The sequence below is a fragment of the Tinamus guttatus genome, unplaced genomic scaffold (genome assembly GCF_059628265.1).
Source record: "Tinamus guttatus ecotype Peru unplaced genomic scaffold, ASM5962826v1 Tinamus_guttatus_pri_ptg000051l, whole genome shotgun sequence".
Classification (NCBI taxonomy): Eukaryota; Metazoa; Chordata; class Aves; order Tinamiformes; family Tinamidae; genus Tinamus; species Tinamus guttatus.
The window spans coordinates 2080360-2103837 of record NW_028288585.1 but is presented as its reverse complement, the minus strand read 5'-3'; the positions used below and the strand labels follow the sequence as shown (position 1 = coordinate 2103837).

At 40.8% G+C, this 23478-nt stretch overlaps 1 protein-coding gene across 5 annotated transcripts in view; it reads left to right on the top strand.

The window, feature by feature from the left end:
- Positions 1–9737: 9737 nt before the first annotated feature.
- Positions 9738–23478, top strand: part of ADGRB3 (adhesion G protein-coupled receptor B3) — a 416394-nt gene continuing 402653 nt past the window's right edge. For 4 of the 5 annotated variants that reach the window (XM_088539906.1, XM_088539905.1, XM_088539904.1 and 1 more), the window contains exons 1-3: positions 9738–10013; positions 10185–10263; positions 12827–13595. In XM_088539906.1, the coding sequence (XP_088396032.1) occupies positions 12842–13595 (754 nt within the window). In that variant the 5' untranslated portion in view covers positions 9738–10013; positions 10185–10263; positions 12827–12841. The remainder of the gene's footprint in view (positions 10014–10184; positions 10264–12826; positions 13596–23478) is intronic. The other variant, XM_010216525.2, reaches the window with a different exon arrangement.

The following is a 23478-nucleotide window of genomic DNA, read 5'->3' as shown; positions in this document are numbered from 1 at the left end:
AGGAACAGCATGATAGTATCCTCACATAGGTTTTACACAGGAATAATGCCTATGATATGAGCTGAATTACTGCCAAGATATAACTTTCTGACTCAGAATTTACGTTTCTTGAAAATATTGAGTTAGTTCTACTGTTTCACAAAAATTGCACTCAAAGAGCATTTCAAAAGACTAATACAAAGACTACCTGTAACATAAATGCCATTACATTCCAAAAAGCTATATTTCATAATAACTATCACAGTCATATGTTCATTCTGAAAGCCTGCAAATTAAGTTTTGAGTGATATGTTCACAACAGTTTCCGCCAATTACTTGAACTTCAGAGCACCAGCTTGTAAAACTGTGTACTGTGAACTATAAACTTACTGCCATCCAAGAAGACCTATCAATTGCGGTTAGCAGCATTGCATGTTGGTGCCCACAGCTATGAGTGGGTGATGTTTTCTCTATTTTAGATATGTTTATAACTGTCACAGATGTCAAAAGTGTATAGAAAGTAAACATTAGTGTACAAACAAATCACTTGAATGAAAAAGCTTGCTCCAGCTTTCCACCACTGCAACTAAGAAAAGGATTTGGTCAAAACAGATTACCTGGAAGTTATTATATTTTTACCATATTCAGAAATATCTTCTTCCAAAGTCATAATGTATAACACTCTTACCTACATATGCTTATTCTCAATTACAAAACATTCCTTTACCTGAGGATGACCTTTCCCATGTTCAGCCAAATCACAGATAACAAACAGTTATAGCATTGCTCCTCCTTTTTTTTAAACACTACAGGAAACACAGCAATGCTAAGTATATGTTATGATTACACTTCATTTTCACATGTACGAAACCCACAAAACAACCATATTCAGTAAAAAGACCTTGAGAACTGCCTTCTTGGTACCACTTTGCTCTGAATCTTGATTAAATCCTTAAATTTTGAAATACATCCACTCACTTTCAGCAATTACAGGCAGTCAGCCAATGTTTTCAAACCGAAATACTGATGGACTGACATTCTGAAGTCCCGACTGCTCCAATTTATAGCTGATTCCAAGATCTCTGGGCTTGCCTAAAAATTTGCCACTCGATCTTTCAGTAATAAAATATCCACAGAGAGTGAAAATCAAAACGGTTATGCTAAACCAAATGAAAGGCTTATCTAGCCCCAGATTCTGTCTGGTAATGACTCTAATAAATGCCATGGCAGGAATAAAAACAGGGCAAATTTCCCTCTTACACTCTTCCAATATCCAGTTATTTTTAGTTCAGGGAAATTCCTGACCTGGATATGGTTTTGTATAAGTACTGACATACCCTGTGCATTTCTCTTTCATGTGCTAGTCCAATCTCCTTCTGAATCCATGGTAATTTTAATTTATCTGCATCATCCTTTGGCAATGAGTTTCAAAGGCCTATTGCCTGCTGCATAAAAAATCACCTCTTCTGTTTTAAGGCTTTCTAGCTTTATTTGGTGCTCCCTATTCTTTTCCCAAAAAAGACTAATGACAGTAATACTCTCCGTTTTCCCACTCTCTAGAACCAAAGTTATTATGGACCCTAGCAAGACATCCTTATTTTGGTCCTAGTTTAGGATTTTTTTTTCTGCATATTGCATTGGATAAGCATCAGAAACTAAGTTATTCAGAAATCACTTCTGATAAGTAATAAAAAACTAGGATATCCCTTTTAGCCCTAGCTGAAAACTATTGCCCTTTCGATGGCTTAAAAAATATGAGCATCAGAGCATCAGAGATGAAAGCTCTTACTTAAGATATTACTTAAACAAGATTCTCTCTTGGTACCTTGGCTAACAAAATACAACAACATAATAGCATAATAAAACAAAGAGATCTAACATAATAATCCAACAAAGAGGCCAACATAATAAAGCAAAGTAATCATAGGGATAGGGGACAAACCATGAAGAAATTTTGCATCCTAACCACTAAGCCCTTACTAACAGTGGAAAACTAAGATCAAGAAAAGAATTTCAGTCCTTCATTTTCACTAATATAAGAAAAAAACATAACACAAGAAACTATCTTTAACACTGCTGTTTGTGATTAGTCATCTCAATGACACACAGAGTACATAAAATCACTTTCCTCCAGACTACATAAACAAAATGTAGGACATTGACAAACAATGAAGGACATTAAAGATGGATCCAGCATTAACACTGAATTTCTTACTTTTTAGTAGAGTGAGCCAAAATAATACAGGCTTTTCATATTTATCACAGTTCAATTTGATTAATGACTAGGCAATATTTTAGAGTAGATTAATAGCATCAGAGATGAAAGGGCATTTTTTAAATATATGTCCTCCTCCTCATATAAAGAGGATTTCAATGCATTTAGATAATTAACATTAAAAGAGTGGCCTTGTTTTTATTTTGATCTTTGCATAAATATTCTCCAACCATTTTGGTAAAGCTTAGGATATACCTCATATGTAAAGACTGCAAAAAGTTATTTCTAGCTTTTCCATAATATAAGGGAACAAGCAGATGAAATCCCACCACCAGAGTATGTGCAGGCATGAACTAATTATGTTTGTTTTCTAATGACAGACATTGAATATGCAAAATATAAAGTGCAGAAAACATAACTTTCATAGATTTCAGGACTAGATAGAATTAGTCTAATCATCAAACAAGAAGGAGCCAAAGAACACTAAGTCATCTATCAAGGTTGTTGGTAATGTAAATACTTCTCAATATCCACAGAAAATGCAAGTAGTGAAGCAAAAACTCAGGAAGGATGCCATATCATGGCATCTGGTCAAAATTAAGAACTGTAAATATTTATGCAATTGCAATTTAAAAGTAAAATAAATCAAATAGAACAGTTCAAATAAATAGAAAATGATTTTTATGATGCGTAATGGAAGCACAGTAACAAAGGAAAATTATTGAATAAATAATTTGATAAATTAATAAATAAAAGAGCACTGGCTTACTGCAAACTATGCCACAAGGCAGATTATGTCAGTCCTGCGATGAATTTTGCTTTGTGTCTAAAAAGTTTGATAAATTCCCATGGGGAAAACAACTTTAAATGCAGAACACCATATATCATTATTGTGTAGGACCCCTATGCCTAAAAATATACGTGCTAAAGCATGCGGGCCAGGCCTGGGATATTAACTACATGTTGTTGGGGAAAAAAAAAAAAAAAGGGGAAAGAAAATATGACAAAATGCGATGATCATAGGCCTTCTATAATCCAAAAAATCATATTTGCAAATAACAAGACTTAGATAAGTCGTTTCTCAGGACATCTGTAGTTACCTCCTGAAGCAGCACAAGCTTGAAAAGAGACTATTTTGAGAAATTACTACTTCCTTGGAATACATAAAATACCCTTATATCAACCAGCTCAGCTTGATAAACTGTAGGCCTACATGCAAGCCTGGTTAAGACATGGCTTTTCACTTCAAACACAACAGGCAGAAAGAATTCAAAGCCTAACAATACTTGAACTGATATGTAAAATAATCATAATACAATTATAATAATATAAAGTAAAATAATTATGATATGATATGATATTACATATCTAGAAAGAGAGTAATGTAGTGACACTGTACTTCGGACAGAGATATTTCAACAAAATGATATTAGTCAAAAATATATCCCTAATATTGAAATTAAAGGCCGTCGAGTCCTTAGATGTAGTTTTCATGTTGCTTCCAGAACTAAGAACACTTCCATTGATAAATATTCCCAGAGTCATGGAGTGAGAAAAACAAAGAAGGCAAACAGAGTGAAATGAAAGGGTTTGGGCCATTTCTTGAGCTAAGCGGGGAACTGTCAATATATGTAAAGGCAGCTCTCATGAAACAAGGAAAATCACCATAACTTATAGCAGTGAACAGATAACAAGGAAAGTTGCATAGAAAAGGTAACTGCTGAAAATCAGTTAAAACTATAAAAATCAAATGAAAAGAATCCTTTGAAATATGTCAAAAGCAAGATGCTCAAAAGAGTCACTGGGTCTTCTGGGAACATCAGAAAATAAAGGCAGCAATTAAGGAAGAGAAGGACGTTGCTAGGAAGACAAATGATTTATTTGCATCAGTCTTCTCAGTAAAGGATGTGAGGGAGATATCTACTCCTGGGTAATAAAAATGAGGTACTATCAGATGAAGAGATGCTGGAACAAATCAATCATTTAAAAGCAGGAAGCCACCAGGACCAAGAATTCTGAACAAGAAGTAGTTGAGCTATGCAAACTCTAATTAAAAAACAACTCTTATACTGGAAGGTTAGAGAGTAGCAAATGTTTCACATATATTATAAAAAGACTTTAGGATGATTCAGGGAATTAAAGATTCATAAATCTTACATCTGTACCTGGCAAATTAAAAATAAGAAAATAAAACACTCAGAAGATCATGAGATGATAGGTCTCTGCAAAGGCAGACAATGTCTCGCTAATCTATTAGAATGTTTTCAAAACATCAATAAAGTACTGTGGTGGTCAAAGGCGAACCAGTTGACATCATTTACTTAAACTTTCTAAAGGCAGTAACAAAGTTTCTCACAAGAGAGTGATAAAACGTAAAGACAAAGGCAGCAAACTGAGGACTGCTGCTCAGTACCTAGCAGCTATCAGAAGAAGGAAACAAGATATTAAAATGCATCTAGAACAGGACTGAGCACAATAAGGAAATACAACGTTATGTATATCAGTGCCGCAGCTTCAGCTGAGCTACTTACTGTGTGCAGTACCAGCTTCTGCATCTCAAAAAGATATCAGAAAACTTGAGGGAGCTGAGAAAAGGGATGAGTGGTGAAAGTCCTTAAGAAAGCTCCATTTTGTGGAGATATATTGGGATATCAGTAATTATTTTAAAGGGGAAATTAAAAAGAAGTGTGATAAAAATACATGAAATAATTACTAGGAGTAAGCCAGAGTTTCATTTCTCTCTGCCTTAGTACAAGATCATAGTGACAGTCAACTAAATTGAAAGGCAGCAAATTTCACAGAAGTAATAACATATCTTTTTTTTTTTACATATTATATGCTATGGAATTCATTGTTACCCTGCATCACTGAGCTAGAAAAATACAAGACTGAGAAGAACTAGATGTTAACATGGATAACATGAATGCATATAACTGTACCAGTTAAAAGAGGCTATATTAGAGTCTATACAGAACTAAGTCCTATCTGGAGACTTAAACACCTCTACAGGAGACTAGGATGAGAGTTTATGAAGGCAGATTAAAAACAAACTTTTTTTTTTTTTTTTGGACCTTCCTCAGGAGCATCTGTGGGCTATATAGGCCTTGGATGTGTTTTGGGTGGCTTTTGCCCATATTTCTAGTATCACTTAGCCATGGTTTTTATGGCTTTTGCTGCTTCTGGCCCAAAAAATGTGACTAAGTGACAATATCAAAATATTTAGACTAGAAGTGTAGTAGAATTAAAAAATTCTTGCAAAAATCTCCATTGATGAAGCCATACAAACAATTCAACAATCAGCGAGAGAAAAAGTGGCCACAAAACAACTTTTTCTTCTGAAAAGTCTGATGAAAACAAGCAAACAAACAAGTCATTGACATTTTCAATTAAAAAATGTCAACCACACAAGAGTTTGCTGAAGTTGGAAAGGGGATCTTTTTTTCCAATGAAAAATCAACTTTTCAAAGGAAAAAAATATTATATTTCTCTAAAATTTTTCAATTTTTAAATAGACACTTTTTAACCACCCCTACCAGGATCTATGCTGTATATTCTTCAGCACCATCTACTGGTGCTGTATTATTAATTAACCATTTATGCAAATACAAATCACTTCTCTAATAAAATACAATTATAATAATAAATCTTGCTCTTTCAAAAGATATTTAAAATTGAGAAGGCAGCATAAAACCTGTTATTATATTCTTATTCCCTCTTGACAACAGAGAGAAAGTTAACCCTGCTGAAATTTGCTTAGAATCTGAATTCATTAGGGAAATGGAATATTTTTAATTTTTTTTTAAATACTGGACCAGAAAAGATGCAATTCTATGAAATGATTTCCAATTTACATTTGCTCTTGAGATACTTGAACAACAAAGACATTATTTGCACATTCAGTTAATTTTATGATAGCCATAATCTTCTATTTTAGATAGCTGGCATCTTCTATTTTATTTCTTTAGTTCAGACTAAATTAAATAACCTTTCTCATCAGGTGGTCCATCTTTGGATTTCAGATTTTCCCTGACTTACAGCAAGGGAATGCTGCCCTTATATTTAAGTGGTATTATTCAGCAGATTTTGTGATGCAGAGAGAACAATTTACACTTGACAAAGGGAATTTTGAAGGTCCTTGCGGGTCTGAGAAAAATAGGATGGGGGGAGATAGAGCCATGCCACTTCTGCATAGGCTAAGTGGCTTAGTAAAAACAACAGCACTTGTCTCTTACCTGTAGGGTGGCTCTGTACTCAACACTTGTTTTCATTATTGCATGTAATAAGGAGACACATCTGAGTGTCTGTATAGCCACAGTAACTTAAACATAATAATGCTGATAATACACAATTGAGCTACAACATTATGGGAGTGTAAAGAAAGCCCTTAATGGGAGAAAAAAAAATGAACGTGTGCCTTCAATGCTGGAATTGAATAGATAATAATGAAGACACTCCTGTATTTGCCCAAAGGAGAGCCTGCGCAGGGAGCGACTTTGGCTTGAAAACATTCACCCTAAGGGTGACGGGTCGACCGAGCCACAGGGCAGCCTGGTCTCTGGAGCTGCTTGCTTTGAACTTCAGCCTCCATTTAATAATTTGCACCGAAAACATCAATGAATCCCAATTACAATTGTGTGAATTTTGTACTGCTTTCACTAAACACGGCATTTAAATCACCCAGCCACCCTAACAGGGATGTCAAAGATTTCAAAGTTCCACTATAAACTGGAAGGGAGGGGAACAAACCATAATCAAACAGCAACCAAACCAATCCTATTTACTTCACCTCTGTTGAAACAACCCCATCCGAACTCAAATTAGCACTGTATAAATCTAGCATTCACTCTGCAGTGCCTGTCTGCACCGCACTGCTACCAAGGCACATGATGCTTCTTTGGTGGCTCTTTGGAGCACTGGTGGCACCAGGAGTACCACGCTGCTCTCGTGGCATTCCTGCAAAACCCTGTGGCATTGCAGTAATCGCTCATCCCTTGGTTTTAACAGAGGGACTCAAGCTAGCTGGACCTGCTCAGCATTTCTGGACAATGGGCGTATTACACCTGCCCTTGGGAACAGACTATACATACGGAACACCACCACTTCTGACACAGATGACCCACACACCTAGTTTGAACAAATACATGTCTACATTTAGATTTTGCAGCATTGAATTTATCCTTACTGTCACTTCTAGCCTATAAAAAATTGAGGGTTTTGCTAGCTCAGACACAGCTGCTCGGCACCTGGCAAACAACATCCTTCTGAAGTTGGCCTTGGTATACGCAAGTGGATTGTGAATATGTGAGCACTTACAAAAGGGTGTAGCGTTGGGGAGTTAGTGCTAGTAATTAAAAAAAAAAATAGTCTATCGAAGCCTGACTGCAATGGATCTTGTGATGAAACCTGCAGGATTTTAGGCGCTGCCACTCCATCCCGCTGCTTCCCAGCACTATTAGTTAGCATAACTGAGTGGCTCCCATCCCCTCCCACCTCTTGGAGACAGGGCTGAGGAATCTTCCCCTCCCAGGCTCCTCTCCAGCATTGCCACCTCTCCACAGAAGTGAGGAGTGGAAGTTAATTACAGAGTTGGGATACCTCAGAGGCTGCCAAATACAACGGCTTATCCTACGCTGCATATTTATTGCTTCTCATTTCCACTCCCAATTAACAAAAAGCGACAATTTGCCAAGGCCATGGGGAACAGGTGGAGGAGTGCAGCAAGGGGAGCTTTTCTTCTGTGACTTTCCCTCCTGTTCTTCCTTAATATACATGAGCTGGGGAAAGAAAAAAAAAAGTGTTTAAATGCTGTCTTGTATTTGATTTATGCTGCCCATGTCAGCCTGCCAATGAGCCAAAATGCTATGGAAGTACTTGAAGCAATGTAGTGGTCATCATGCATGGTAATACAGAGTGTCCCTGCATATGACAGAGCGTGGTTATCTCTAAGCCAGTAACAGCGTGTTTTTCACTGTGCTGGTCTTGCCAGGCAAATATCACGCCCAGTTTCTTTGGTTTGGGTAGATATTTTTGGCTTTATTTTCGCCATAGGGCATAAACTATGTTTGCTTGCGTGGTGGTGGTTTACAGCTTGTACCTATGGAAAATACAGTGAAAAGATATAACTGCATTTGCATTTACTTTGGTCAAAAGTGGTTTGTGGCCAGTAATACCTCTGATCAGAATTTGTGCAGCGTGTAATTGTAATCATAAAACCCACATATTACTGGAAGTCGAGCCTCTCTGGAGCTAGGGCTGGAGCGGAGCAGGGAAACCTGTTTGCTTTATGGCATGATTGCTTTGGTCCCTGTCCAGGCCTTTCAATTTTCCTTGCAGCAGGGTGGCCAGCAGCGTAGGGTGGGAGCCACACACAGCCGCGTTTCGGGGGAGCTCTGGCTGCACACGGGGCCTGGACTGGGGCGCCCCGCGGGCAGAGCCGCCGAACGGAGAGAAGACGATTGACAGCAGCTTTTATTAAAGTGCCACCCTCTGATTTTCCCCTCGGACATGTCGTGTCGGACACAGCACTCCCACGTCTCACGCGGCTGGCGAGGGCCACGGGGAGCGGGAAACAGTGAAAACGGGGAACTCTGCAGAAAGAAAAATGGGGTCTTGGCTTGCGGCAAGGCTGGCAGCCCCCGGCCGCCCGCCGCGCCGCTCCGCTCCGGCCGCTGCTCGCCGCGCACAGTGCGCGGGGGCGGCGGGACGCGCGCGAGGACGCGCACGAGGACGGGCCCCCGCCGGGTGCAGCGGGCGCGGAGGGCGGCGCGGGGCGGGCGCTGCGGCAGCGGGGGTTGCGCTTGCGGAGGAGGAGGAGGAGGAAGGAGATGAAACGGCGGCTTCCAGCTCCCTGCCCCCGCCCGCCCGCCCCGGCGGGGGGAGCCGAGGCTCCAAAAACCTCCCAGGCGCAGAGAATAGCGTTTCTGGGACGTGCTCCGTGCTGGGCCGTATCTGGGCTCCACGCGAGGAACGCTCCGCGGCGCCGGCAGGAGCGCCGCGCGCGCACACTCACACACACATATTTCTCTCTCTATACACACACATACACATAAACGTGCACACGCACATATACACATGCGCGCACGCGCGCTCACACACGCGCGCGCGCGGGGCCGTGCGAAGCGCGGGGTGTGTGTGCACGGGGCGCGCGCACGCGCCGGGCGCGCGCAGCGGCGGAGGCAGAGCCGCGCCGGCGCCCCCCCCGCCCGCGCGCCCCGCGCTCCGCATCCACCGCGCTCCGCGGCAGCGGCAGCCAAGGAGCCCCCAGATGCCGTCCGGCCATTAGCGCCCGGCGGGGAGGAGGAGGAGGGCGACGAGAGGAATAAGTCTATTAGTAACAACAACAACAACAACAAAACCCACCAACAAATCTGCGCTAGCGCCTTAGTCTGTCAGACCGCCGCTTTGCCTCGCATGTCTGCTCATCGGGCTGGTGCTCCTAGACTTTGTTTCAAGTGAAAAAAAAAAGAAAGAGAGAGAAACCCAGCGCTTGTTCAGCCACTTCCATTTTCCCCCCCTGCAGTGTCGCTGGTTGGAGGGCTTTTTTTTTTTTTTTTTTTTTTTCCCCTCATGTGGTTGGATTTGGCGGATCCGGAGCCAGCGGTGCTTCCTCGCGGCGCGGGGTGCGTGCGGCGTGCGGGGCGCTCCTCGCTGCCTTCCTCCCCTGCCGCCTCTTCGCTACAGCCGCGCTCGGGAGCGGAGCCGGGGAAAATGGGCAGCGCTGCTTGCGACACACGGGGACTCTCTCCATCGCTGCTGCCGGGACGTGTGCCTGCCCTGCCGATGTGTTAGAGAAAGAGCCTGACAGCTTTCGGAGAGGAAGGTAAGGGCGCCCGGCGCTTTTGGCGTCTCCCCTTCGCAGGGAGTAGGACCGCGGAGCTACCAGCTCGGGATTCCGGGGAGGAGGCGGAGGAGGAAGGGGACAGGCTGTTGCTGAAGGGTAGGCAGAGACAGAACATACAAGATGATCTCTGCGTTTACTTCTGCCCTGCAGTTGGAAAGTTAGAGAAGTCCGTTTCGCGACAGGTCTGCCTGACGGAGAGCAATTTCCAGCGGGACCGAGAAAACCTGAGGTTTGTGCACGATTGGGGTAATTTTGGGGGAGGTGAGGAGGGGGATGTTAGGTTAATAGGAAGTTAAAATAAGAGGAGTCAGTGGGTTTGCTGTTGGGGGAAGAAAAAATAGGTGGAGTGATGGCGCCGTCTATGTTCGGCTAAACTACAGTGTCACCTAGAAAATCAGTTTGGGGAATGTCCAAACTAAATGCCGGCTTGGTTTTCGGTAGCAGAGGGTTCCCCTTTTCCCCAAACGGGCATCTCGAGCCGCCGTGGCCTCCCCTTCACCCCCGTGGCCACTGAAGGCGGAGAACGTTTCAATCGCAGCGCCTGATCCTGCAGGGAGCAGCTTCGCTCCTGAATTCAGGAATATTGGAGCTAAATGCAGTGCTGCCGGCACCCTTGGTGTGTGTGTGTGTGTGTGTGTGTGTGCGCGCAACAGAAGGAGATTAAGGCAGTCTCGTGTCTGAGGAGCCTTGCATAAACAAGTGCATAACTAAAATGAGAGCCATTTGATTTGATAACGTTTCTTCATAGAAAACAGCCTTGCATTGCAGACGTCTTTATTATTTTTTTCTCTAGTGCAAATGTTATAGAAATGGAAAAAAAAAAAAGTGAGAAGCTTTTTCTTTTCAAGCAAATAAGACCCTTCCTTGCTTTCCAGATTATAAAATTGATCCTTTTTCATGGGTGGAATTCCTAATTTAGACACTTATTGTCACATTGGCTTTCAACGCCTACACCATCCTGAATAACACTGCGCAGAACTGCATTGCCTGCTAAGTGCTTCAGCAAAGGGGAAATTGTTTCCAGAATTCCCTACAAGTTTCTTTTCTTTTTTTTTTTTCTTTTTTTTTTTTTAATCCTTAAATGCTGCACCGACCCTCTCTGGAGAAGGAGGACAGTGTTACTCACTGATATGGAAGCCCAGAAAGGAGAAAAATCTGACTGTTTGCACAGCCCCAAAAGCAGCTCCGTGTTTTTTTTTTCCTTTTTTTCTTTTTTTTTTCTTTTTCCTTCCAAACATCCAGCTATAAAGAGGGTTAGAGTTGGTGCTGCTTTGCCCTTGCAGGATTCAGAGTCTGAGTTATAATCTAGCAGATAGAGAAATCTCTTCAAGGGAGTTTAATCCGGTGATTTGTTCAGTTACGCAATGGGAGAGGGAAGATGCCTTGCCATTTGGAGAGGAGATGAAAAGCTCGGCAAAGACACACACACAGATCAGAACTCAGGGGCTGTGCGTTTATCCATCTGTCTGTCTCTGTTTACAGAGCAACAGTGGAGGAGACTGCAACCCAGAGAGTTTTTAAATTAGCTTGGCATCACTTTTGGCTGCTCAAGTCTGTAAGCAGAAAGTGAAAAGCTTCTCAATTACAAGAGATAAGCAGGCTTGCAAAGGGGAAAGCTGAAAACACTAGAATTTATTTATTTATTTGTTTATTTAGGATAACGTTATGGAGATAAATGTGACTAAGGTTCACTTTATTAACCCAGGCCACCAGCAGGCGAAGAGAGCATGAGGAGGCTGTAAGGGTTGATAGGCGCAGTAAAACAGCTTTATTTGGAAGTAGTAGCAGAGGAAATGTGATGTGTCTTTCCCCATTCAAGTGCCCATCTGTGAAATACAGGAGCTAATCAGACAGTACTAGATATTCTTAATAAAACGGCAAGTGAGAGACGGAGTCCAGTCCAATAGGTGCAGAGATCCTGTGCAGTACTGCCAACAATATAGAGCCAGTGATTGTAGGTACTAATATAATGATCCATTTTATATATCCTAAGAGGTTGTAGCACACTGAAATTATCTTAAAATGCTGGCACTTAGTGGCGGTGCTAGACCACCACTAGTTTCATCTGTCTGGCTTTGTTTCTTTCTCAGATAACAGCCTGGAGATTTCATTAACTCATTAATCTCAGTATTTCCTGCCTGGGCTTGCTTTCTGTAGAGACTTTTGTTGCCAGGTGGCCACTGCAAAGGCATGTAGACATATGGGAGATAATGTTCCACCTATAACAAATAATAGTGGATGCATTTTTAAATTATGGCTTCAGTCATTCACAATTAGTTCTCAGAGTTAATAGAAACAATGGTATAAAGACAGATGCTACCAGATTTCTTGATCTATTCTAGCGATATTCTGCATGTGCATATTTTATAAGCACATATATACTATGAATATAACAGTGCATAGACTATTTACTTTTTGGAGAAATAAATAATCTGCCCTTTTTTGGTCTGCTGGGCAAGGCATCTGGCTTTTTACATAAGTTGAGCAGTTCTCCTCCACGCCATGATGAGCACTTCCTAGGCAAGAGAGGACGTTCCTATTAATAAGCTAATAAATGTTGTTTTTTTAATTTGCACGTAGAAAATTTGCCTGTCGTGGTGGCCACGTGATGGCGCTGTTCACACGGCAGCAAACCGTTCCCTGGTGTTATAAAATGAAAATTACCTGCCCTTCTTTCTGAAAGGGGCTCTAACTGCAAGCTCGAAAACAGCTGGCTCGGATATTGGAAGGAGTTTGCTTTTCAATGCGGGAAGAATTCTACTTGCCTTTTTATTTCATTTCATCTCCTGCAGGCCAAATGACATAGGATGAAGGCTGTTCGTAATTTGCTGATTTATATATTTTCCACCTATCTCCTGGTTATGTTTGGATTTAATGCTGCCCAAGACTTCTGGTGCTCCACGTTGGTGAAGGGGGTCATTTATGGATCGTATTCTGTAAGTGAAATGTTTCCTAAAAACTTTACAAACTGCACTTGGACGCTGGAAAATCCAGATCCGACCAAATATAGTATTTACCTGAAATTTTCCAAAAAGGACTTCAGCTGCTCCAACTTTTCCCTCTTGGCTTATCAGTTTGATCATTTTTCCCATGAGAAAATAAAGGATCTTTTAAAGAATAACCACTCTATAATGCAGCTCTGCAATTCCAAGAAGGCTTTTGTATTTCTGCAATATGACAAGAATTTTATCCAGATACGCCGGGTCTACCCCTTCGATTTCCCAGGATTACACAAAAAAGAAGAAGACCAAAAATCCTTCTTTGAGTTTTTGGTGTTGAACAAGGTGAGCCCGAGCCAGTTTGGCTGCCATGTGTTATGCACTTGGCTGGAGAGCTGCTTGAAATCCGAGAACGGGAGAACGGAGTCCTGTGGGATCATGTATACAAAATGTACCTGCCCGCAGCATTTGGGAGAATGGGGAATAGACGACCAGTCCTTGGTGTTGCTCAATAACGTGGTGCTGCCCCTCAACGAGCAGACAGAGGGATGTCTCACCCAGGAGCTGCAAACCACCCAGGTCTGCAACCTCACCAGAGAAGCTAAGCGGCCGCCAAAAGAAGGTAGGTGCTGCCCAGGGAGGCTAAAGCCCCCGTCGCTGCCTGGGTCCCGACTCTCCATTCATTCGACTTGCACTGCGCAGCAGGGCAGGAGGGCTGCACAGGAGGCACGCTCCCTCAGGGCAGGCAGGGCTGCATTTCTAAATCAGCGTGCAGTGTGTAGCTCTGCTGAGCACCGTTGAAACTCCTCATATGTTTCCCCTGTTTTCAGCCCCCGCTTGCTCCCAGGTTGAGAGGCAGGAATCGCACTCCCCCTCACCACCACTCTGCTGCAACCACCAAAATCCTCATCCTCATGCTAGGATCCCTTGACTTTGCAAGGAAAACATTTCCAAAGGCATGCAGGCAACCTCATGGAGACTGCAGGAGATTTACAGTGCCCAGGATGCCTGGTCCCAACTGGGCCAGACCTCAAGCAACTTCCAAATAAATGAAAAGCCAACCCCTGTGGCCAGAGCAGAACCTCTGCCGGCGATGCTGGGAGGGGAGATGCTCTGTGTGCTGGCAGCCCGTGCCTTTGGCTGGCTGCGGGACCCACTTAGGGAGCCGCTGGCTGCTGTTGCTGCCGGAGCTTTTCCAGGCAGCATCAGCTCCGGGAAGAGGCTTGGAGTGTGATAATACTACTAATGGGGAGGGGTGATGTGTTCAGCTGCGTGGTGCCCCCGCTGCCAAAGCAGGGACCGTGCACGAGCTGTGGCTCCAACAACTCAGTGGCAGAAATCCTTCCTCTAGTGCACGTAGTACTTTCGGAGAGGCCTGAGGGTAGTTTTGGGGAAAGGCATGGGGGGCTCCCGGGCCCAGGGCCTCGGGCTGACCCCAGCCGGGGGCTCTGGGTGTGACAGTGGCCAAGGAGGGGCTGTGTGGGAAAAGGGGGGAATTAGCGTCCACAACAAGGGCTAAATCGCTGCGCCCGGGGTCGGGGGGGAGGGTGCTGCATTTTAATGCAGGAAATGCTCCCTCTCCTTGTTCTCTGCGCGGCCACAAAGCGCCCAGTCTGCGGGAAGGCAGCGCCAAGCTCCCAGCCCCCCTCATAGAAGTGCCTTTGTGGAGGCGGGGGACATTGGCACGTTGTTGGGAAAGTGCCCTCTTTAAGGGCAGCCAAGCCCGAGCCGGGGGGGTCGGGAAGAAGCGCGGAACTTGCTCCAGCTGCCGCATTGCCCGCGGCCGCGGAGCGGGGCGAGGGGGCAGCTCGGGGTCTCCCCACAGCTCCGCGCCTGGGAGCGCCGGGAATTGGGGAGCCCCGGGATGCGGAGAGCCCGAGAAGGCTGCACAACGGCAGGGATGCGACTGCGCACGCATTAGCGCTAATTCGCAGTGCTGCGTGAGCCGGGCGCGCAGCTCGCTCGGAAAGACGAGAGCCCGAGGGAAGGGCGCTTGGGAGCCGCGGTGCTCCGCGCCGGCCGCGGGACAGGGGCGCTTTCTGCGCCTCCTCCGCCCACCTTGGAGCGCGAGGTGCGCGGTGCGCGCAGCCAGCAGCGCAAGCGCAGCGGGCCCCGCTGTAGCGCCCTCGAAGCGCATCGAATAGGGGAGGTCCTCGAGTTTCCGTCAGTCCGAGGTCTCTGAAAGGCGCTGAGTGGAAGGGTAGAGAAAGCTTAGGGAAAATAACGTTTTATTATCATTAAATATTATTTTTGTTTATTTTAATTTTGAGAATTTCCTCAAGCATAATTTGTTCTCAATCCCAGTCATACCTCAACTCCCACCCCCTGCCTGTAGGTTTTCCTGGGCTGGAAGTTTTTGCTGGTGCATAGGTGCTATCCTTCACCCCTTGATATCGTTTGGGTACTGCTGAGAATTTTTAACGTAACTGCCCTGTTTTTTTCTTTGATTTCTGTTATGTGTTTGAATTTTGTTCAACAAACTGTTGTTAAAGGTTGCAATCAGTTTCAAAGTTAAGCCCAATGCTACTTCTCAGTAGCACTGTGTTTTTTGCCTTGCCTTCAGGTTTTTAAGCATTTTTACCCATTCTTCTGTGTTCTGCAGATATATTAATGTCTATCAAACATGTCACTCATTATATTTGTGCAGCAGCATTTTAGTTCAGTCAAGGCTTTATTGAGTGATCAAAATGTAGACTATTGCTACCACAGACATAATGTCATCACCTGTATCTGGAAGCCTTCGACAAGAGTAAGGGTTATTTCTGCAGGCAATCTGATTCAGTTTAGACCAGCACAGGTAATAAAAATACATATAGTAACTAAGGGAACAGCTCCTTGTTCTTACAGTTCATAGTGGTGACTTCTAAGTGCAAACAGATTTTTTTACTGCAAGCAGAGTTTTTAAGGGGAACACTCGTTGCCTGTCACTTTGGGAGAACACTCCAGATTTTAAAACATTTAAAGAATTCTTGTATTACCTTAAGGTTTGGTACTGACATGGTCTAGCGATGACTTTTGGAAAGGAATTGCAAAGGAGTGACAGCTTTCTACAAGATTGTTCCTTCCTGTTCTTCCCATTATGCCTTCCCATTCTTCCAACAAACTTGATGAAAGCCAATCTGTATGAAATGCAGAGTATTTTCAAAAAAAAAAAAAAATTACCAGCTGCAGTTCAGAGCCATATTGTAGATTAATGTCTGCTCGCTCCTTCCTTCCTTCCTTCCTTCCTTCCTTCCTTCCTTCCTTCCTTCCTTCCTTCCTTCCTTCCTTCCTTCCTTCCTTCCTTCCTTCCTTCCTTCGCTCCCTCCCTTTCTTTCTCGCTTTCTCTCTCTCTCTTTCTGTCTTTCTTTTTGAAACTCTGAAGAATTCTTTACTATTTTGAACAAAGTAAGGAAATATCTTGAACCAAGCTTAGGAAAATGGACGAGAGGTTTTTTTTACTATTTTGGAATGTGTTGCATTTTATAAAAGATGTGACAAATACACAATGGATGATTGTGTTTCTAAAAGTGCTGAAGTGTATTGAACAATAAGAGGAACTAGGTCAAAAATGAAGCTATCACTATTATTTTTCCCAAACAAAATGGTTTGGAAGTATGTGGTATTATCAGCATTTCTTTAGTATGTAGATCATCTTTGGTGTCACTGACTAAAGCAATATTGAAAACCATCCCATTTTTACTAAGACCCAGTTTCTCTGTATCTTAGTGCTTTTTCTGTAGCCTTGTGTCTGAGAAGTTTAGCCTGGATCAAAACACAACAAATAGACCTCAGTGAATGCTCTGTCAGGGATCTGAATTTTAGGGCTCAGTGGAATTTGTCCTCCTGATCTTCTGTGCTGTAGACTGAAGTATCTCATGAAGTTTCTGTCTGTAAGGATAGGGCTCATTTCCAACTAGAACCTAGAATGAACCTTTAAGCCTTTGCATGTAGTCAGAACATAGTTTTATGAATGCTAATAATAGAAACATAGAAAAGTATTTATTGTGACTACTACAAAGCAAGTATAATATTGTGGGGTTTTTTTTCTTCATTTATTTTAAATATTTATTTCAAATATTTATTTTTCTAGAAACCAGTTTGGAGTTTCCCCCCGTGTTTTACTGCCATGTCTATCAAAGGCCGTCATAAAACAGCTTAAATAGTTCTTTTTTCTTCTTGCCTTCATCCAACAGAGAAAAAGAAGTGGGGGGGAGGTATAGCAGTCTATCATTGCTCTCCTTTGTCATAAATTCTAACAGCATGATATGGACTAGCATCTCAATATTCAGCAATTGAATTTTTTTCCTGATTTCAGACCTGAAATTGACAGGAATATATCAGCAGAAATTTTATTATAATAGATGTCTCTTAATAACTTACAGTACATTGTTGAATAATAATAACCTACAGATAGTTTTGTGATGTTTTTATAGCATGTATGCATTTATTTGTATGTCATCTCACTAATGCTCATTCCTGGTTGCACACATTTAAGATTGATGATAATATTTATCACATGCCCAGAGGCCACTATCTGGACACCCTTAATCAGAAAATCATATGCAGTAAAAACATGCCAAAGCATGGCTCCCTCAGAGCATTCAAACTGTTGAATTAGTGCAGGGTATGTTGAAGAAGATCAAAAAATATGAAATGAAGGCTAGCGTTCTTACACTTCTGTAGGGATACTTGATATCTAGTGCACAAAAATACTTGAGATTAAAGTAAAATTTGGGAAATTCAAAATAACTAAATCTGGTGTCCAAAATACTGAATCAGTACAGTAACATATTTGGAAGACTCATAAATCTTTTTGTATAAAGTGGTTCTTTTATCCATGACTAGAGTTGCAGTGGAAAAAAGGAGGTTGATCACTGATACATTCAGAAAGGAAAATTAGCAGACCATACCCATTGCTATAGGAAATACCAATAACTTTGCTTTCAGTTTTTTAAAGGCTTGAATAGGAAGTATGCTTAGTTATGTATGTATGTCTCAACAGTATTTTCTTTAGCATCACAGATTCTTGCAGTATATATTTCAGTACTTATCACACTAACACGATGGCATATAATTTTGTGGGCAACGTCAACCAACTTATTGCAGTCAAAAGAGTTTGCCATGCCTTCAGGGAGATCAGACCTGTGCTATATAGGATCTGAAGACTAGTTTTTCGTAAGTTCATTTTTTAAAGCATATGTGGCTTCAGTGAAATAGTATGTTGGAAGCCGGGCTGTAACCAAAATCAGGATTTTGTTCCCCAAACTATCATTTCAGCTTGAATGAAACCTTTATTTATCTGTGTTATTGCCCATCGAATATTGTGCTGCTCTCGGCGGGGGATGAGTACTCTTAGGGAGAGACCTCTGCTCAAGATCACAGAATCTGAATAGAAAAGAGTTGTTACAAATGCAAAAGGTATGTGAAGAAATTAATGAATGGAAAAGGGATGTAAAGAAGTTAAGTATTCAGACTGAAGTAAAGAATATCTCAGGAGCAGAACTTGTGGGTCTCTGGTGTTCAGCATGTTCACTGGCTAACATTGAATCTGTGCCATCGAATATTTCAGACCAGCAGTATTATACGAGCAAGCCATGGTTCTCACATACTTTTATTACACTTTGGGTAGTCAGAGTATACAATATGCTTATTGGATTTTAGACCTTGTCCCTCGTTAAATAAATTATTTTCTAATACTTCTGATTTTCAAGAAGATGTTCGCACGTAGAACAGCCATTACTATATGTGCAGGATTTCAGTTATTACATCCCAGTGACATTGCATGGAACTCTTAATTATGTAGTGTTTTTTAAGTATGCAAGTGTGTATATATATATATATAAAATATATACATACTATACATAATATATATAATATAGTGATTATTTGGAACATTACTTTTAGTATGTTCTCCTGTGTTCTTTTTGAAGGAATTTATCCTCTTGTGTTCAAATCTTTCCATATTGCTGTCTTGTTTAGTTTTCTGTTTACAAAAGCAGAGAAAAATCTGCTTTGTGTGTTGGTATACACAGAGGAATTTTCAGAGAAGACTTTCTTTCTCTCTTCTTAGGGAATTAATTTTGTGAAGTTTATTCAGTTGTGTTTTATCAAAGGAGTCCTACTAAAAGTTGTTGTAGTTCTCAAATTGAAGCTTAGCTATTCATTTATAAATATGCAGTAATTGTAATAAAACAAAGGTCACCGCAGAATTCCATTGAGCATTATTTGCATTCACTGTTAACAAGAAATATAAAATGCTCTTTAGGATAAAGTTGTACATGATATAAAGTACAATTTTACAAATTATGCATCATTGATTTATGAATATTTCAGATCCTGAGCCTTTTCTGATGCTAGTTAAATCCCAAGAGGAAGACAGTGGGATTTTTCAAAGTTGCTCCTAGTTTTGTTAATCTTGTAGAGAAGTTATAAATAAAGTTTCTGTTGAATTACTGGACTAACCAGCAACAGAATTAATGAAAACAATCTATAGTAACACTGTATGAGACTATAGTTTATATTTTGCACTGCAAAGGCTAAATTTTTGTCTTTACTTAATTCAAATTCCCTGTGCCACCAACAATCACTTCCTCTAAATAAGGAAAGAATTAGAGGTCACAAAGCAGATGTGAGCCCATGAAGGGCATGTGAAACACTGATAGCATGCATACCTTCTATCAAAAGCAAATTATTTCATAATTTTATTAATTCTATTTATGCAATCTTTTAAAGACTGTTTTTATTTTTTTTTTCTCTCCTTATAGTTACTTCTGAAAGCATCATTTAGTAGAGTGACACAGATGCACTCAAAAGAAAAAGCCATTTTGTAACTGCTTGGTGGATGTCTTACCATTTTACCTGATAACCTGGTCTCTTTATGTGCTTTCCTTTTGTTTGTCTTTTTTGTTCTTCATTATCTGAAGGAGAAGAAAGGCTGCTTTTTTGTTTGCTTGTTTGTTTTTTAATAGTACCGAAAATGTATATGATTGAAATTTGGAAGCAAATTGTTTTCAGTTATTCAGTTTAGGTTTTATTTACAATTCCCCCAAATGGCAAAAACAGAACATAAAATATAAACTTTGAATGCTCCCTATTTTTCTTGTAGTTTGAGAGAAAATGGATGACAAGGGGGAGAGCAAGGCATTATTCCTTTTTTGATACCTTTTCTTCAAATTTGCTGTCTTATTCTTCACATGTAAAGCACTTTGGGGACTGTCTTTGGTTCCTGCTCAGCTTCTTCATGTACCAATTGCTCAGTTATCAGTTATAAGAGACAGTTTTCATTTACAGAATGGTGTAGAACCTTCAGTTGTAACTGATAGTTTTTTCTATTGACCAACTTTGCTTAAGGATAGTAGGTGATGAAGAGCTATTCTTTGAACTCTTTAGCTGTGGAAAATGATGAACAGTGCTCTTCGAATCTCACATTTTCTGACTACTGTGAGAAATGCATTTTGTTAACTGGGAATTTGTTAAGCCTTGCCATTGACTGAAATATCATACACGGCTTCTGCCAGTCTGAGACCCTCTGGCTGCTGAGGTGGCTCTGACTTCACTCCCTTCTCTTTGCTAAGATATTTTAGCACACCAGCCAAGCAGAAATCTGTTCAGCCTTGTTGGTTTTTTTTTTTTTTCTTTTTAGCTAGATGATCTTGATGTTTAAGAGCTGGGAATGTGTGTAAAACAAGAACTTTGCTCTTGCAACCAGCTTTGCATTGGCTTAGACAACAAAAAAAGTCCACCTAAAGAGTGATCAAGGCAAGGTACCCTTGCCCACTTCTTACGTGTTTTGGCAGACAGTGATACCATACTGTATTTCCATGCAGTTGTACTGGATTTGTGTACAATATTGATGGCTCTTTCAAAATAGAGTCCAAGTGTTCATCTAGGGTTTCCTGCAAAACACTGGAAAGCTGTGCAAATGAGTGCACGGTGATGACTTTGTAAAGCTTTTGGAAGTCAGTCTTGTAGCTCAAGCAGAAAGCGATTAAACTACTGATCAGAAGTTCAGGGAATTGAATTCATGATGTTTGTTGATGCTGAGGAATAGTGTTGTGCATGCTTCATTCATATAAGAACACTTTTTTTGCAGAAGGATTTTGGAAAACCTTAAGACTGAAGATTTCATTTTAAATACTTGTTTGAAGCCTAGATGGTTCACTCATTTTTTAACACATTCTAATGTACCTAATAGATTTTATGTATCCATTCTCTACTGTCTACACAGAAGACATGAGCTGCGTACAAAGTTAACCACTATTGCTTGAACTGTAAAGAGTTATGTTTCTATCCTTGAAAGTATTTTATTTGTTCTGTGCCATTGGCTGATACCTGTAGTAAGTGATACAGTTAACAGATGCTTCATACTGATACCTTTGAAGGTTGATAAATGTTCTTTGTGCTGACAAAGGAAAGGAGGAAAAAGATTCAGCGCTGCGGGTGTAATTTAAGTATGGAGCCCAGTCCAGCTGCTTCTATCTGTACCACATGTACAGATGGCATAAGAACACATTCATAGTACAATGTCATGAAGATTTCCTCTACCTGGAAGGAAGGAATCCCTCAATGTTGGGATTTTAGCCTATCTTAACAACAACTGATAAAGTTATGGGAGTTATGCGTAGGGCTTTAGGCTTCAGCTGATTGTGCTATTGGGCTCAAAAATCTAATTGAACTTGAAGGTCAATTACAATCAATAAAAATGATTATTACTGTCTTAGAGGCAGCATAGTATACTTATGCATAAGTGGAACGGGATGTGGAACCTGCATTTTTTTTGTCTTGTGAATCATCTAATTATTACAGGTTCTTTCTGTCTTGTCCAATGAATATTTGTCCATGAAACCTGGGTCATCTTTAACTTTGGGAAAAATTGAGAACATTCTTTTTTTTCCCAGACATGTTAGAACCTTTTGAGAAGCAGAATCACCAAGCTCAGATTGCTCCATTGCTCCAGGTGTGGAACTGAGCTGAAGGCTTTCAGAGTCTGGGATGATATCTCCAACAGTGTCTATGCAAAGCTTGGTCAAGCAGATGTGATAGAAGACCACCATTTTAATCAGACCCTATTGCTATATAGGTGCAAGTAACTCCCAGCAGAATTGAAGCAAAGGGGATGCCCAGAACCCTGCATGTGGCTGGTGCACGTTGCTGGTGGTCCTTGGGCATAAGTAGGCTGAGCTTGCTCTGGTCTGGTTTTGGAGGTCTGACTTCTGGATGTAAGCCTGGGTAGTGATAGTGAAGCATATATATTTTATTTAATTTATTTCATAAATAAAGCTTTTGTGTATCATTTCCCTGTAATATTGTTGTCTTCTGGTAACATTATCAGGATAAATACATCAAAGGATATGAGTTACTCAGTAATCAGTATCATAGCGGATACTTAAAATATATATCTATATCTATATCTATATAGATAGATATATACATAAAAGACTGCTAAACCAGAAAAAAAATTCAAAGAGTTCTGATGAAACTCAAACCCATACTTTCTGTGAGTATTTTCTAAAGCTTGAAGTGATTTTATTGGCTGATTTGCAGACAAAATACGTGAAGGGAATGAATGAATGACTCTTGCGTGTATCTTCTACTCCATGATTTTAAGGTTTTAGTTAATGGATTTTTGTCCTGGTGAAATCTGAAATGTTGTAAAAATAGATTTTGGTTTGATAACATAGCATGTACAGTTACAAAAAAAAATCATAAATAAAATATCAAAAGGACCCCAAATGTATCAGGATGAAGCATTTCAATACTTCTCTGTTCAGACATGATTAAACTCTTGCTTTTGGAATTCACTTGCACACAATTAAGCTCATTGAATCAACAGGATTATTCATGTAAATGATATTTAATTCTAAGCAGGTTTGTCTGTGAAAATCCTCAATTGAAAATGCAGATACTCTTATTTATATATGATAAATATTAGAACAGGAAGCAATCATTTTATTATTAAATCGGTCAATTGGGTTCCAGATTCAAAAACAAACAAACAAACAAAACCACACAAAACCCACTTTTTCATGGTTACATTTATCTGAAAAGGTAATGTGTTTTTTGTTATGTTACCATGTATGCCCTATTAAACTTTAACTAGAGTTTTCTTTTAGGAGCAAATAGTCAGATTTTTCAAAAGGAAGTATAATTTTCAGTAGTTGCCTTTAATTCAGCAGCGCTCTATCTTACATATTGTCTAGTGTTTTTAATGTGTGTTATTAAATAAAGGATTATGATGTCTATTTTTTGTCATTTCAAAATTTGTATTAATTATATTAGATGCTCATAATTACCACTTTATTCATCTGAGGGCAGGCAGTACAAGCAAGATTTTGAATCAGAATGTTTCACAATTTTTTTCAAAGTACTCCATGGATTAATCAAACCAACCAAAATTTTGTACAGTTTCCTTAATTGGGCATGAATCAATCTGACCTAGCAATTTCTTTTCCTCTTTTTTTTTTAAATCTTTTTTTTTCTTTAACTGGCAATTGAAGGTTCTTCATAACTCTGGGATCCTCTGT